Below are 14,709 nucleotides of genomic sequence, written 5' to 3' on the forward strand. Positions count from 1 at the left end.
CCCTCCCCCTGGGGGCCGCCAGTCGACATTGTTTAGCTGACGGCACCCGGAAGAGCCCCTCTCTATGAGAGCGTACCAGCCGGTGGGAGGCTGCTTGTGGTAGTAGGCGGTCCCGTAAATAACCAGGTCCTAAGCCATGGAGCGCTCTAAAGGTGGTGACCAAAACCTTGAAGCGCACTCGGAAGACCACCGGGAGCCAGTGCAGCTCGCGCAGGAGAGGTGTCACACAGGAGTGCCATGTTGCTCCCAGAACCACTCTGCGCCAGTTGGAGCCTCTGGGTGCTCCTCAAGAGGAGCCCCATGTAGAGAGCGTTGCAGTAGTCCAGGCGGGAAGTGACTCTGTGACTCCAACTCTGTTATTTTATTCTAGTGACTCCAACTCTGTTATTCTATTCTATTCATAATTAATCACTAGATAAAGGAAGACCCCTTTACCATCAAAACATAGAAAAGAGCTGCCATACCTCTCAGTTCCTCTTGCATCAAGCTCTTTAGAAAAATACAGAGTATAAAAAGTGCTTAGTGCTATTCCCTTGAGCTTCCTTATCTGCTATTAAATATTTATACAGGGCTTTTCTTTCTGAGTGGGTGATCAGGAAATAGACGACTTATTTTCTCAGATTATTTTCGGCTTTTTGATCAGCCAGGCAGAAGGAGAATATTCCGCTAAATATGCTGCATAAACATGGACAAACAAATTCATAATACTTTTTTTTCTGCCATTCTTGTTACATTAGGAACAAAAATCCATCTATTGTATAGTATACTTCTCCTTTATCTTAACAGAGTAGTGGTATAAGCAGATCAGTTACATTACATCCATTAATCATTTTAAGTTTCTTAAGTAAAATTTCCTTAGTAGAATAATACGGAATGCAATATGTTCACTAGTTTGAAAGCCAACCTATATAAAAGTTTTGAATTATCCTTTGGCGGCTCTTAATCTTAGGAAAACATAGAGGGACACAGAACATTTGAAAAAAATAAGATATGCTTCTTATTTCTGCCAAATAGACATGACAGTGGAAAATAGCAAGGAACATAATAGCAGAGATTCCTTAGGAAATTTGTTTAATACAAAAGCTATGAAGAATATTTAATTTTGAACATAAAAATCAACTGATATTCTGGAATAATTTTCCATGCTCAATTTTGTTTAATATTTTCCCCCAGTGTCTTATCTGAATCTGCATATACTGTAACACAGATCTACTGAACAAATTGGTTAGTATTAATATGGTTTTTCTATTTTATGGAGTTTTTTACCAATTTTTACTTATGGAAAACTTTAATTTTGCACATAGATAAAAATGTCAAACATAATTATAGTGTCATTTCCTAATTTTTTTAATATTGATTTTTAATAACATTTTCCAAAATGCTGATCTACTGCAAGCATCTTCTGTTACAACATTATTTCCATCTATATATCAACATTCTGAACAACAACATTTGACAATTCCTACTTGATTGTCACACTTACGAATCAAGAACTGTTTACATGGAGAATAGTTAATTGGTTCTTTTATAGGGGGTAGGAGAATGGCAAAATCTTTGTTCCAGGACAGGGATTTCCAATTATTTTCAAGTTTTTGAATCTGTTAGTTAAAAAGAAAACTTTCTGGACCCCTCATCAAGAGACAATATTTTAGTAAAAGAAGATTGATTGTGTTTAAGTGAACATTTCTTTTCTTTAGTCTGTCATGGAACACAATCAAGTTCTCCTGGAGCTTTCAAGTTCAAATCGTTGTCTAAAATCTTGTTCTAGTGGATAAAATTGAGTCTATCTACTTAATGAAGCAAAATCTGATTAATAAGAGTATTTTGTCCCTTATTTTAAAACGTGTGTGAAATGCAAAATTTGCTGCCCTTTTCCCTACTCATAGGTTGTTTAGATTACAGTATAAAAATCAAAGTACATGTTTACTCAAGATGAGAAGTAGTATTTTACCATTAATTGAGATTCTTAAAGAGTAAGGAAATGGGATTTATCCCCCCCCCAAAGTATTTGCATTGCATCAGGGGGAAAAAAAATCAAATGCTAGATATAATCTTAAAAAAAATGTGAGTAACTTTCAACAAATGATTAAAAACTGATGGGAATAAAAAAATGTAACTGTTGTATATTAGAAAGCTTGATACCTTCTACATGCATTGGACTTTTCCATAATTCCAAACTGAGCAAAGCTCTAGCAATTATGGAAACTCAAATCTAATACATCTAGAAGCCTAGCTTTAGAGTATGTTCTCTGCACTGCACTAAACGTCCAAAGATGATGAGATACTGACTTTAGTTTATTGTAACAATTTTACCAAATTGCATATTGCTGCTTTCCACGTTCATTAAACCGTCTTCACATTGTTTGACATTTGCATAATCAATATTTGCGAACATTTGTAATGCATTTCGTCTATCATAGTTTGGAAACATCAGAATTAAAATTATTAAAGTTTTGAATTTATATTATATTTTGGAATTCTAAGGAGATACTTATTCTGTTTTTATTGATTTTTTTTACTCTGTTTCAATTATTAGCTTCCCAAAGTTATGTATATAAGATGGGCCAACTATATATTAATTAAATAAATACATAAATGAATAAATATTTAGTGTGTCATTCTTGTTTTGGACATCATTCTAAACTCAGTAAATGAATCATGCTTGCACTGCAAACCTGGGAAAAATTTGAATGGAATAATTTTAAATCAGTAATGTATTAGCATGAAACCATATAGTGTAAAATGTTAAATATTATACTGAGAGCAGAAAAACAATTTATTTTTGTGCATTCAAATCACTTTTTTTTTTCATAGCCAAAGAGTACAATTTCTTCTACATATGCAGCTGACTTTTTAACAAATATCACTAGTGTAGAGTTATTGTTTCCTTTTCCTTAAAATTATCTTTTTTGGATATTATCATAATTCAAATTATGGGAATGTGTGTGTGTGTGTGTGTATGTGTGTGTATTTATTTATATATCCCACTCTGGCTGTGTTCTGTGGGTCTACTGTTCACATTCAAATGACTAGAAATATCTCTATTCATTTTTTTCCTTTCTTTTTATTGTTTTTAGGAAAGAGAACCACTCTATGCCCAGATCAACAGACCTAAGACCTAAGAAATAGCATTGACCCACACTCGTGGCACTTCAAGTCTCAAATGAAAACGCCAGTCTTGACAGGCCTTTGGCTCCTACTACTCTTACTAATATTATTTAGTTATCTCAGCTAATCAAGGATAATCATATCACTGGATTAATTCAACAAACAAGATGTTTTGCCAACGCTGTTTGGCAGAACATTGCTTTTTTATTTTTTCCCTTATTTTTCAAAATCCTACTTTCCTAGGGGGGGGAATGTCATCTGCATTCCTACAACTTTGAACTACCCAAACACCTTTTCTTCTTGTTACCTTTTGTTGTTTCTAGGACTCCATATAATGAAAGTAGGTGATCCAAAGCTATTAGATGACAACTCGTTGTTTTTATAATACAGAAACACAGAAAGCAAACACATCCTGGTCACCAGTTAATTGAGCGACACAACTGCACATTTAAAGATATGGTAACTTTTTTATGGCCATCAAAAACTGTTCCTTCTGTATTTTCACCCAGTATACCAGCCTACAACAGCATATATGAAGGAAGTATTCAAGTGTTTCATCCCCCCCCCATTACTTAAAAACTGGTGACAGACACTAGCAGCAGAATGCCTCCTGTGAAAATAATTCTTAACTTGAAGTCATGGAATCCCATTCCACCAATCATCAGTTTTGATTGAAAATGTTGCCAAATGGACCTTTTAATTTTCAATACATCAAAGAAGAGATGAAAATGCTGCTTTTTCTGTTTTGAATACTACTGCTATGAGTAGAGAAGGACATCAGATCTTTTGATGGAAAAACAAACTGTGTGTTATTTCCTAGGGAACTCTTAAAACAAAGATCAGTAAAGGATATTTTTTATTTCTTTGATACCTTGCTGCTGTGATGCTATGCAGACAAGTGTTTTTTTCTTCTCTCTGTGCCATTTTTGAAGAGAAAAAAAACTGTTTGCCAAATACTTCTACATCTGGATTTGATTGGGTTGGACTTTAATAATAACAGGATGGAGATGGCATGAATTTTGAAATAATGAACTTATTCTGCGATCCAATGGTTCATCTTTATCACTTTTTGTACATCGGAAAAATTCAAATGGGATTTTTATTTTATAACTTGAAATTTAAAAATAAAAATCTTAACTGTTAAAACTCTTTCAGTGTTTAAGGGGAAATGGCTTTAAAGAGTCCGAATGAAAATTGCCAGGTTTTCTTTTGTTTTGTAAATATAAATGTTAGGAGTTTTTTTTTTTCCCACCATGACATCACACTGTAGGGAAGGTAGTAAATGATGGTGTTTCGGAAGCGTGGAAACCCCCATTTTGTGGTTCTTGTATCATGTTTGTTTGGTTTTGTTTTCACATGCTTATAGTTAGTGGGATAAAGCTGAAGTGCGTTTCCCAACTACAATTTTGTTGCCTGAAACTAGCTAGGTTGATGGAGAACCCATAATCATACAATCTTGCTTTTATAATGCAACTCTTATCACATACTTTACATTTTTTGGAGAAAAATCACATTTCATACCCATTTCCTAATTTAATAAAAGCTGTTTACACACCACAGAAGCAAATTTTTTAAAACTGTTTTTTTTAATATATTTATGTAAGAAAAGTGCAGTGTTTGGTTTCTATTCTTCGCACATGATTTGCATAAAGAATCTATATATTTTTGCCCTACAGAGAATTGTTATACAGGTCAAATATGTTTTCCTGATGTTCCTATGCAGATTACAATATATTGAACTTTAGTGGTTTAGCACTAAAAAAGAAGAGTTAAATAATTCAAATGATGACTTGTTTCAAGGATTATGCAGATTTTGTTTTTAAAATCAAAATACCAATATGCTTGTGTTTTCTCCTTTGATTATATAAGCCTGGAGTTATATTTCATGCATTTGAATTATTAAAGCATTTTACAAGAGTAGATGAAAACTGGTGATTTGGTGATATTAAAACTGAACTTGATATTTCCAGTTGGTTTTTTTCAACATAGGTACTGAATCAAAACGTGTGTGAAACAGTTGAACTATAGGCTTTAATATCGGTGCAGATCTAATGTACTTTTCCAGTCATTTCCTCTCTGTACTTTTTTGGTGTGCAACCTTGTTTCAATAAAAGACTCCATGTGGATTTTACAGAACATGTGATTGGTGATGTGAAAGAGAAACAAAAGAGAATTTGAGTCCAATTAAAGCAGAAAGTAGTTGTGCCCAAAATAAAAATTAACATTTTTGTTAAAGTCAGCTTGTTTTTCTTCATTTCCCCTTTCCCCAGCCTGTTTTTATCCAACCCACAAATCAATTTATTTTAACTTGATCATTATATATTTGTGAAAGGTGAAGATGGCCTGGGCCTGCACAAGCCTTTTCCCAGCCCAAAATATTCATCCATGTTGTGGTCGTTGTCAGCATCTCTGTCGCAAATGTGCATCAAAAGAAAAATGCAAAAAAAAATCTCTTTTTGTAACATATAAATGTTAGCTTTGTTTTTTACCTACGCAAAAAGATGACATCATTCAAAAGGACATTTCAACCCTGAAATATTGATGTACTGTATAGTCAATAGTGAAATCTTGCTAAACTAAGTTTTTATTGAAACACAAACATACAGAATTTGAAATATTTATAGATATTGTAGCATGGTGCGGACTAACAGCCAGTTCATTGATGATGGTTGTTATTGGGTTCCAATAACAAATAATATATATGAGAGAGAGAATTACAACCCTGTATTAAGATATCATAAGGAAATTTGCTCTATACAAACCGCAAGTCTTTTCTTGAAATAAGACAACCCATGCTTAACTCATCCATCGTTAGATTATTCCTTTCTACCATAATCTAGAAGAAAAACAATACAGAAGCCTGCACTATACAAGTATTGTAGATAGGAAATATATCTACAGGAATCCATTCATCACTAGCACTAAGCTTGTCACTTTAAACTTTAAACCAGGGAATACATCCCATCCTGTCCTGTTTCCAATTGTTTGTTGATTCTTACGTTATTAATGTACTTTGATTCATTGTTGTCATTCAATTGTCTGATGAAATCTATGATTGAATAATGTACTGGGCACCTTCTTTGCAAAGATGTTTACTTTCTACTTTGATTTGTTTGATTTTGCGTTCTCACGTGTTTATTTTTTAATAGAAGAAAGATGAAAATGACTGTTTTGCAGTACATTTCTAGATCTACTTTAACTTTACCTCAGAGGAAAACCATTTGTTAACATCCGTTGAACATCTTCTTTCCCCTTATGTATAATGCATTCATCAGAAGAAATTTTTAGAGATTTTCCATTGATTTCTGTAAGACACCATGTAGTACTGTTGCAAATAAAAATGTTTAAAATCATGTTTATTCCTTTCTCTTATTCTTACGAAAGTTGAATATAATAGAAGAATGCAAAGCTGGGCATCTCTGTTTCTTTCTCTGCAAATATAATGCTGCATCATAATGTGCTGTCTTGAAAAGCTTTCATTGGAGTTTATAACCAATTCCTTGTGTATCTGACTACCATTTTCATCTTGGATTTTCTTCCAGAAGGTGATAGAAAGAGAGACAGAAAGAAACAGAGATAGATGATATAGATGGAAAGAGAGAGCGATTGAACATTTTGATAAGGCTAATATTCATCACAAGTCAACTTGAGTTTGATGTTGCAACAAAATTCTCTTCTTTAGTAGCTCAGCCATTTATTGTTAGTTCCAGGTCCTTCTTGGATAGTTAAAGGTGCCTGAGAGATTACTAGAAATTGGGTTGATGCAGTTGTGTCCATTTTTGGAATGAAGGAGTAATCCCTTTAGTCTGGAAGAAGGTTTGATATATCCTCTCTCAAGAAATCACAGTTGGACACAATAGTCCTGGATAACTTGTCCAGCCTTGTCTTCTTAATCACTTCCAGATCTTAGTAAGGCATGGAGAATTTTACCTTTGCAGTAAAGAACATTTAGAAGTAATAGCATTTAACCACCTAAGCAGTTTCAATTTCAATAGTTCACTGAAGGCTTCAACAGTATCACTGACAAGACAACCTCAAAGGTATCCAGGAAACCATCTGCGTTCATTAGATACTTGAGTTGGACCATATTAAATGACAGAGAAATATATCAGTCACTAATAAACAATCATGATGGTTTTCATATACTTCATGAAAATTCAATTCAATAATCAATTGTTACTTTCTATTTAATCCATGGAATGAAATAAAATCAGCGACTACAGAGGTATTCTAAGAATAGTGACATGATTTGAATATGCTGGACAGAAATTATGGTCCTTTTAATTAGTGCTGAGTGAGATTAGTAACTGCAGTACTGATTTTTTGTTTCTGTAAAGCTATATCTCTGGTGAAAGTGTAGTTGTGTTCCCTTTGTTTGCAAGATGAATTGTGTGAAAACAAGATTATATACATCATATGACTTTTCTATCTTTCCACGAGACAGTGAGAAATAAGACAAGATATCCTATAATGATTCACTGATTAGTGGAGACTTTATCTGTGTTCTTGTGAAAATCTCCTGCTGGACAAAAGGTTATCAGACTCATTAATGAAACACATATCTAGCAATTAGGTTTCCTCCAGTTCCAAATAGTCTTATCTCCATGGTAATGTTTGCCTTGCAGTCCATCTATCAAGTGCAAAATAGTTTTATCAGCAAACTGAAACAAATGGCAGGTTCAAAAGGTATGTCTTTTGGAGGCATTAGCAGTGGATCCTCTCTTATCTTAAATTGAGCCAATAACAGGTTGCTTTGTGATCCTAAAAATGAGTGCAGATTTGGTTAAAGGGCAAAGGGAGCATAGAATTTGCAGACAGTTGAACAATTCTGATTCTTATGTTATATAGCCATAAAGTAATAGTAATTCAGGCCGCCGGATGCCATCTAATTCGCCAAAGCAAGAATGTCATCTAATTTGAAGCAATTTGAATGGCCTTGAACTTTCAGTGGGTATCAAGGGTTCTTGGGCAGAATGCAGTTTGGAAGCCATGGGCCAAAGGCTTGTACATGCTGATAAGAAGCTTTGGTCAGCCAGTGCTGAAGGAATAGGGTGAAATGGCATCATCAGCTTGCCATCAGGACATAACCAAGTCAGCCATCATCAGGACATAACCAAGTCAGCCAATTGATGCAGAAGAAGGTAGAAAGAAAATATTACCTGGGATGTCCTAGCTGAAGGAGAGGAGCAGGAAAGATGGCAGTCTTCATGGCACCCCTGCACTTGCTGATCAAAGGTTGCAATTACTACAGCAAAAGTATTGGGAAAATTGACAAGAGGGTGAGTTGAATTAGAGGGGTTCGTATAGAGACCATGTGGAAGAGAAGGAAAAAGTGGCAAGATGCACTAGCAAAGCCTTCTTTGCCCATAGGGACTCACTGGATTTTCCTCAGATGAAAGATGGAACAATCAAGAGCTCCTGGCTTCAGTTCATCTGGACCACAATCCACCCCAAATGGTCTCATTGGACTTCCAACCATGCATGAAACAAAACACACTTTCAGTTACTGTATGCCCTTACAGGTGACTTCCATGCCATGGCCCATACTCAGGGTTGGTAGGAAACGTAGTACAACAGAGACTCATGTATTGCTCACCCCTTGACTAGCTTAAGTCTCTGTGTGTCATCTGTTCAATCCAGTCACCATTATCTTATGCTCAAATCATGGATGTGAATCAGTAATAATACAACCACTTGCTACTCTTTTGTGATATTGATGCATTAGAACATATCAAATACTAACAACCAGTTTCTGGAAAAATGTGCTCTCAAAATATGCTTTGGAATTTCTATCTCATTCTTGGAATTTTGTTGAGAAATTCTTTTCTCTGAGCTTATTGTACCAATGTATTGTATATACATCTCACCATAAGTGTCCCTGGGTGCCCATGCCTCCTGATACAAAAAAGGGATTTCTTTCCTCCTGATGTTTTGCTTTGGCATTTAAATGCAAAGGCAGAACTGTAGTAGTTTCCCACCAATATATTTGCAAACCTCTTTTTAAATAATTCCCATTAGTTGACAAGCCTGAAATTCCATTTCATAGCTCTCTCAGGTACCTTTGCCAAATATAGCTACATTTAGTTAAGCTGCTCCGTATCTATGAGACATTTTGTTTTTGGTTTGTTTGTTTTGGGAAAAATATTTTATTATATTAAATAGGTACATTGCATAGAAACATGGGGGGAAATTGGCATTTTGGCTGTTGCAGCTATTTAGTGTTAGTTTACACTTAATATACATTCAGGACAGTAAAATATTCTATACACATCAAAAAATATGTATATTTTAAATATAAGGTGCTGATTTGCTACTACCCTATGCTCATTCTGTCGCTAAGCTCAGCCCTGGATTTCTTTGTTGTTACCTGTATCTATATTCTCAACTACTAATGTGTGAATTGATGGGGAGATCCACAGACATTTCATTAAATATTTATCCTTGCAGTAATGATTAATAGTGAAAGTATTTACATCAGAAGTTAAGCCATAATCAGAAAAATCTTTGCTAACTTCTAGAACATGGGAGTGGAAAAAGACAAGCTCTTAGAGTGCCCAAAATAACTTGTTTAATTATTAGCCTTCCTTGGAACAGATATGAAGGGGGAAGGTTAGCATGAGACCATCAGGTGATATACCAGTTGACAGGTTTTCTTGAAGGCTTCTCATAATGGACTGGCAGATGTGACACACGTTCTAGCTTAATTGGTTGACAAGCTACTTATTTTTGTAGGGGAGCAAAAGGCAGTGATTTATTTTTCAACTTTGTACCTGTGTGAAACAATTTTAATTTGGATGCAATTCAGTAGTATACATACAAGCAGAAAGTATTGGTGGAGGAAGGAGCAGAGAGGTGTCCTTGGTGTCCTTATTTAAGCAACACTTTCCTGTATATTGTCAAAAATAGTGATTGGTATTATTATTTTAAGTAAACTACTTTGCTCTTTCATCATCAAATAGTTTTACATCTTAATGGAATCAATGACTGGACCATTCACACATAAAGACAAGAATGTTCAATATATTCCAAACTCAAATTATTCCAAGTATACAAAACAAATTGCATGGTGTTCTACATCTGAATATATATGTGTGTGAGTGTGTATGTGTGTGTATGTATATTTAGTGTTGGTACCCCTAAATGTTGGTGTCCTAGGCCAGTATTACTCATTCTTAATCTACCCTATTTATACTTTTTATGTTAGGCATTTAAATACATTTTACTGATGTGTTTAGTACCCATAGGTTTCATTAACCTCTCAAAGGGGTCCATGAAACCAAAAAGTCAAGAACCCCTTCCTTGCTGAATATCCAACCGATTTCTCCATCCACAAAATTGGTGGGGAATTTTGAAATCCCATTTCTTCTGAAATATGCTGCATTTATGGGAAGTTCTCACTATAGCAGGGGAGGCCTGCTCTATCTATTCAAAGGAAAATTCAAATGAAAGGAGTTGTGTTCAGTCATATCATAGGTAGCATTTTGCTTCCACAATGATTTTTTTTTTTTAATTTGATTTATATGCCGCCCTTCTCCGGAGACTCAGGGCGACTTACAATGCATTAAGCAATAGCCTTCATACTTTTGTATATTTATACAAAGTCAGCTTATTGCCCCCACAAACTGGGTCCTCATTTAACCTACCTTAGAAAGGATGGAAGGCTGAGTCAACCTTGAGCCTGGTAAGATTCGAACCTGCAGAAATTGCAGGCAGCTGTGTTAATTACAAGGTGCATTAAACCACTGTACTACCAAGGCTCTTGGATTATCAAGATACTTAGGGACAATCCAGAAGCAACACATGAATGCAATAGCATTCTTCCAGCCATGTTCCTTAGTAAATAATATCATCAAATATACTGCTGCTGTTACTGGAGATCAGATCCATCGAGATATATAGACATACATAAAATCCATCACAAATAATGCCCCTACCACTATAAATTTTAAAAGTAACCACCTGGGTGGATTTCATCATTTAACCTGGACTTTATGGGTTCTCCCACAATTCAGATTCATTAAAAGATCTAAGATTATAACATTCTGCAAAAAGGAAGGAAGGAAGGACCTTCTGTCCAATGCATTGTTTGGAAATGCAACCATCAGCTCAGATAAGATAATAATAATAATAATAATAATAATAATAATAATAATAATAATAATAATAATAATAATAATAATAATAATAATAATAATAATTTTATTTCTATACCGCCCTTCTCCCGAAGGACTCAGGGCGGTGTACAGCCTATTTAAAAACACAGACAAAACAACAATATAAAATTTAAAATAATTAAATAAAGTGGCTCAAATTTAAAACCCCAATAAATTTAAATACCCCAATTTAAAACTATTGTGTTGATAGTCCAGCCTGGTGGAACAACAGGGTCTTCAATGCGCAGCAAAACACCCGGAGGTCGGAGATCTTACGAATTTCCGGGGGCAGTTCGTTCCACAGGGCTGGGGCTCCCACAGAGAAGGCCCTCCCCCTGGGCGTCGCCAGCCGACATAACTTGGCTGATGGCACCCTGAGGAGACCCTCTCTGTGGGAACGGACTGGTCGGTGGGAGGCTATTGGTGGCAGAAGACGGTCTCGGAGGTACCCGGGTCCTATGCCATGGAGCGCTTTAAAGGTGGTGACCAACACCTTGAATCGCACCCGGAAGACCACTGGGAGCCAGTGCAGCTCGCGCAGGAGGGGTGTCACATGGGCACAATGGGTTGCCCCCTTAACCACCCGCGCGGCCACATTCTGGACCAGTTGGAGCCTCCGAGTGCTCTTCAAGGGGAGCCCCATAAGATAAGATATGTCTGTAGAAGTGAATTTCCTCCAAAAAGCAAATTGTTTTCTGTGTGATGGTTTTCCTATATTTCTTCAGATGTGGTAAGCATTTTATAAATAATCAAGCCTTCTAGTAACTATGTTCTTGGAGCACTAATAAAGTGTTTTCTTCTTTTCATTGCACAACTGCTTTGGCGAAGACACTGTTAAACAGCTTTTAAAGTTGAAATGAATCATATCTACAAGATCATCTGGTCCACATATTTGAACATTCTCACAGAACTCTAGAAGGCTAATCAGACAGGGCTTATCGTTACAAAAGTCTATGGATTCTTCTTTAGCACAGTTAGCCCTTTATACTTCATAATCTTGTATTAAATAATGTACAAGGATTAATGTTGATTAATTGTGAATTCACATGGATTAAAAGATTGCGGCTCTTTAGTTCCTCTGTAAAGCACATTTTTAAGAATATTGTCCATTTCCCAATCATGGCCAATCTTACAGACATGCTATTTGTTAGAAGAATTTCACATTTCAGTTATTTAGAACTCTCCGATGGGTACAATCTGGACCTGGTGGTTTGTTTGTTCTCACTTTGTCAATAACAATGTCACTACTATTTCCATCAACTCCTGAGATACCAGCTGTAGTGCTGGTATCTGTGCTATATTTTTTTGAAGTGAAGATAGATGCAAATAATCCATTCATCTTCTCTAATCTGTCTATTTATTTATTTGACACCAAGCTTTGAATTCCCTTGTCTTCCAGCAGCCCAAACTGGTTTCTGGTTTCTTGTGCAAAGATGTTTATTTTTATTTATTTATTTTGTGTTATGGGCACCATGCTGCTGAATATCTTTTTTTTTTAAATTCCAGCTTGGATGATGAAGATGTCAACAATTACATTTGTACCCTACCCTTCTGCTTACAACAAAGAATCAAAACACAAAATGTAATATCCAGTAATTAATATTAGTATCATTCACATCATTTAATAGTTAAAGACTTTGGGAAAGAAATGTATTTTAAAAAAACTAAGATATCTGAAGCAAAGACACCAGGGAAGACAATCTGTAGCTTGTGTTCTATGCATTAGAAGGCCTTCATCTGTCTACCAGATAGTTCAGCTTCTTCCAACTGCAGCAACCTCAATGAGATCCTTCTGACAGTCTTACTACTATGCATTCATGGTGAATGTCTGTAGTGCTAGTATATATTCACTTTGTTCTCTAGGAGGCTGCCAGGAAGAGAGACAGACAGAGACAGACACACACGCACACACACACACACACACACACACACACACACACACACACACAGAGAGACAGAGAGAGACAGAGACAGAGACAGAGAGAAAGAGAGACAGAGACAGAGAGAGACAGAGAGACAGAGAGAAAGACAGAGAGAGAGAAAGACAGAGACAGACAGACAGAGAGAGAGAGACAGACAGACAGACAGAAACCCACATGCTCAGAAAACGAACCTTCATCTTCACCCTCATCCTATACCTGAGCTACAGGTATTCTATTACAAAAATGCAATTTCTTCACAGAATTCCACTCTTAAGATCTCTATACCCTTATGGAACCCTAGGGCTCCACATAGTTTAAGGCAAAGCCAATAGAAGCCTTTTATTTCTCTGATTTGTTCAGACAATGTCATAGTAGGCCAGTAGAAGGCTCTGTCCTACAAGCAAAAAAAAAAGGCCATTATCAACTGGTTTATTTTCTGAAAAACCTGGCTATTAATCTGTCTACCCAACTGCCTTCAGACACAATAGCAAAGTGATTAGAAAAGGATGCTGCTATAAATTAACTATATTACTGTAAAGCTATGAGCATAACATCTGTGATGTTTCTTTGCCCGGCAAGATTTTTTCTAATCTGTGCAATCGTAAGCTTCTTAAATTTCCACTGCTCCAGGTAAGTCAATATTGTTTTTCAGACAACTATGAAAACAGAGACAAGATAGATAATGGTATTTAGTGGTGACTTTCTTGGATTTTTAATGGGTTTTTTTTTCTAGTAGTTGAGGCATAGGTTTTGGAGTTACTTACGGCTTAACAAAATAAGCCCACAATATTGAAATTATTGGGCTGCAAAGTGGCATGGATCTTAACAAATGTGTTACCTTAGGGAGACCAAAATCTGTGAAATCATTTGTCGGTAAAATATTATACCAAAATGGATTCCTGTAGTGCATTAAGAAGCTTGATTTTAATTTCAAGACACATACACAAACACAAATAAAAAGTTGGATCTTGTACTTAGCATGTTTTTATATTCTATCCTGTCAAAAGGATACTTCTAATATGTGCCAGACTTTATTTATATTTATTTTTTGTTAGTTTTCAAACAATTATCATTCCAATAATTTTCAAAGTGCCTTTTTTTCTTGGAAACTAAAATTCCTATCAAATTACCATAGCAGGTTTCGACATTTAATATATATGTATTAAAAGCATACGTAATTTCTTTTAATAGCTTTCTTATAAAGCCAGCACTCAAGAAAAATTTGATTATTTTAATATAATGAAATTAATTTGGCCATAAATAGCATCTTGGTCAATGTTTTAGGCAGCTGAGCCATGATTTCATTTAAGGGATTCTCTTCTTCTCGGTATCTCCCTGCTTCCATTTTTCTCTCCCCCAAACAGATACTTAACATTCTGTTATGTACTGAATATTCTCTGTTCTCAGAGGTTTACCTTTCTCTTTTGTTTTGCTTTTCTCTAAATTTTCCTTCAACTTCTATAAACTCTGGTTTTATCTCAGGCAACCTTGGGTCTGCCTTTGTTTTTTTCTGGTTGTTGTGGTGC

General features: G+C 35.5%; 2 protein-coding genes across 2 annotated transcripts in view; both read left to right on the forward strand.

Annotated features, from left to right (window-relative positions):
- DAB1 (DAB adaptor protein 1) overlaps positions 1–3,122 on the forward strand; it is a 184,246-nt gene extending 181,124 nt beyond the window's left edge. Inside the window, exon 14 of the mRNA XM_070939510.1 lies at positions 3,078–3,122. Within this exon, the coding sequence (XP_070795611.1) occupies positions 3,078–3,122 (45 nt within the window). The remainder of the gene's footprint in view (positions 1–3,077) is intronic.
- Positions 3,123–13,677: 10,555 nt separating this feature from the next.
- The window catches only part of C8B (complement C8 beta chain), a 34,997-nt gene continuing 33,965 nt past the window's right edge, over positions 13,678–14,709 (forward strand). The window contains exon 1 of the mRNA XM_070939514.1: positions 13,678–13,813. Coding sequence (XP_070795615.1) covers positions 13,725–13,813 — 89 coding nt within the window. The 5' untranslated portion in view covers positions 13,678–13,724. The remainder of the gene's footprint in view (positions 13,814–14,709) is intronic.

The sequence above is a fragment of the Pituophis catenifer genome, unplaced genomic scaffold (assembly GCF_029215685.1).
Source record: "Pituophis catenifer annectens isolate HBS135680 unplaced genomic scaffold, rPitCat1.0.hap2 SCAF_3, whole genome shotgun sequence".
NCBI lineage: Eukaryota > Metazoa > Chordata > Lepidosauria > Squamata > Colubridae > Pituophis > Pituophis catenifer.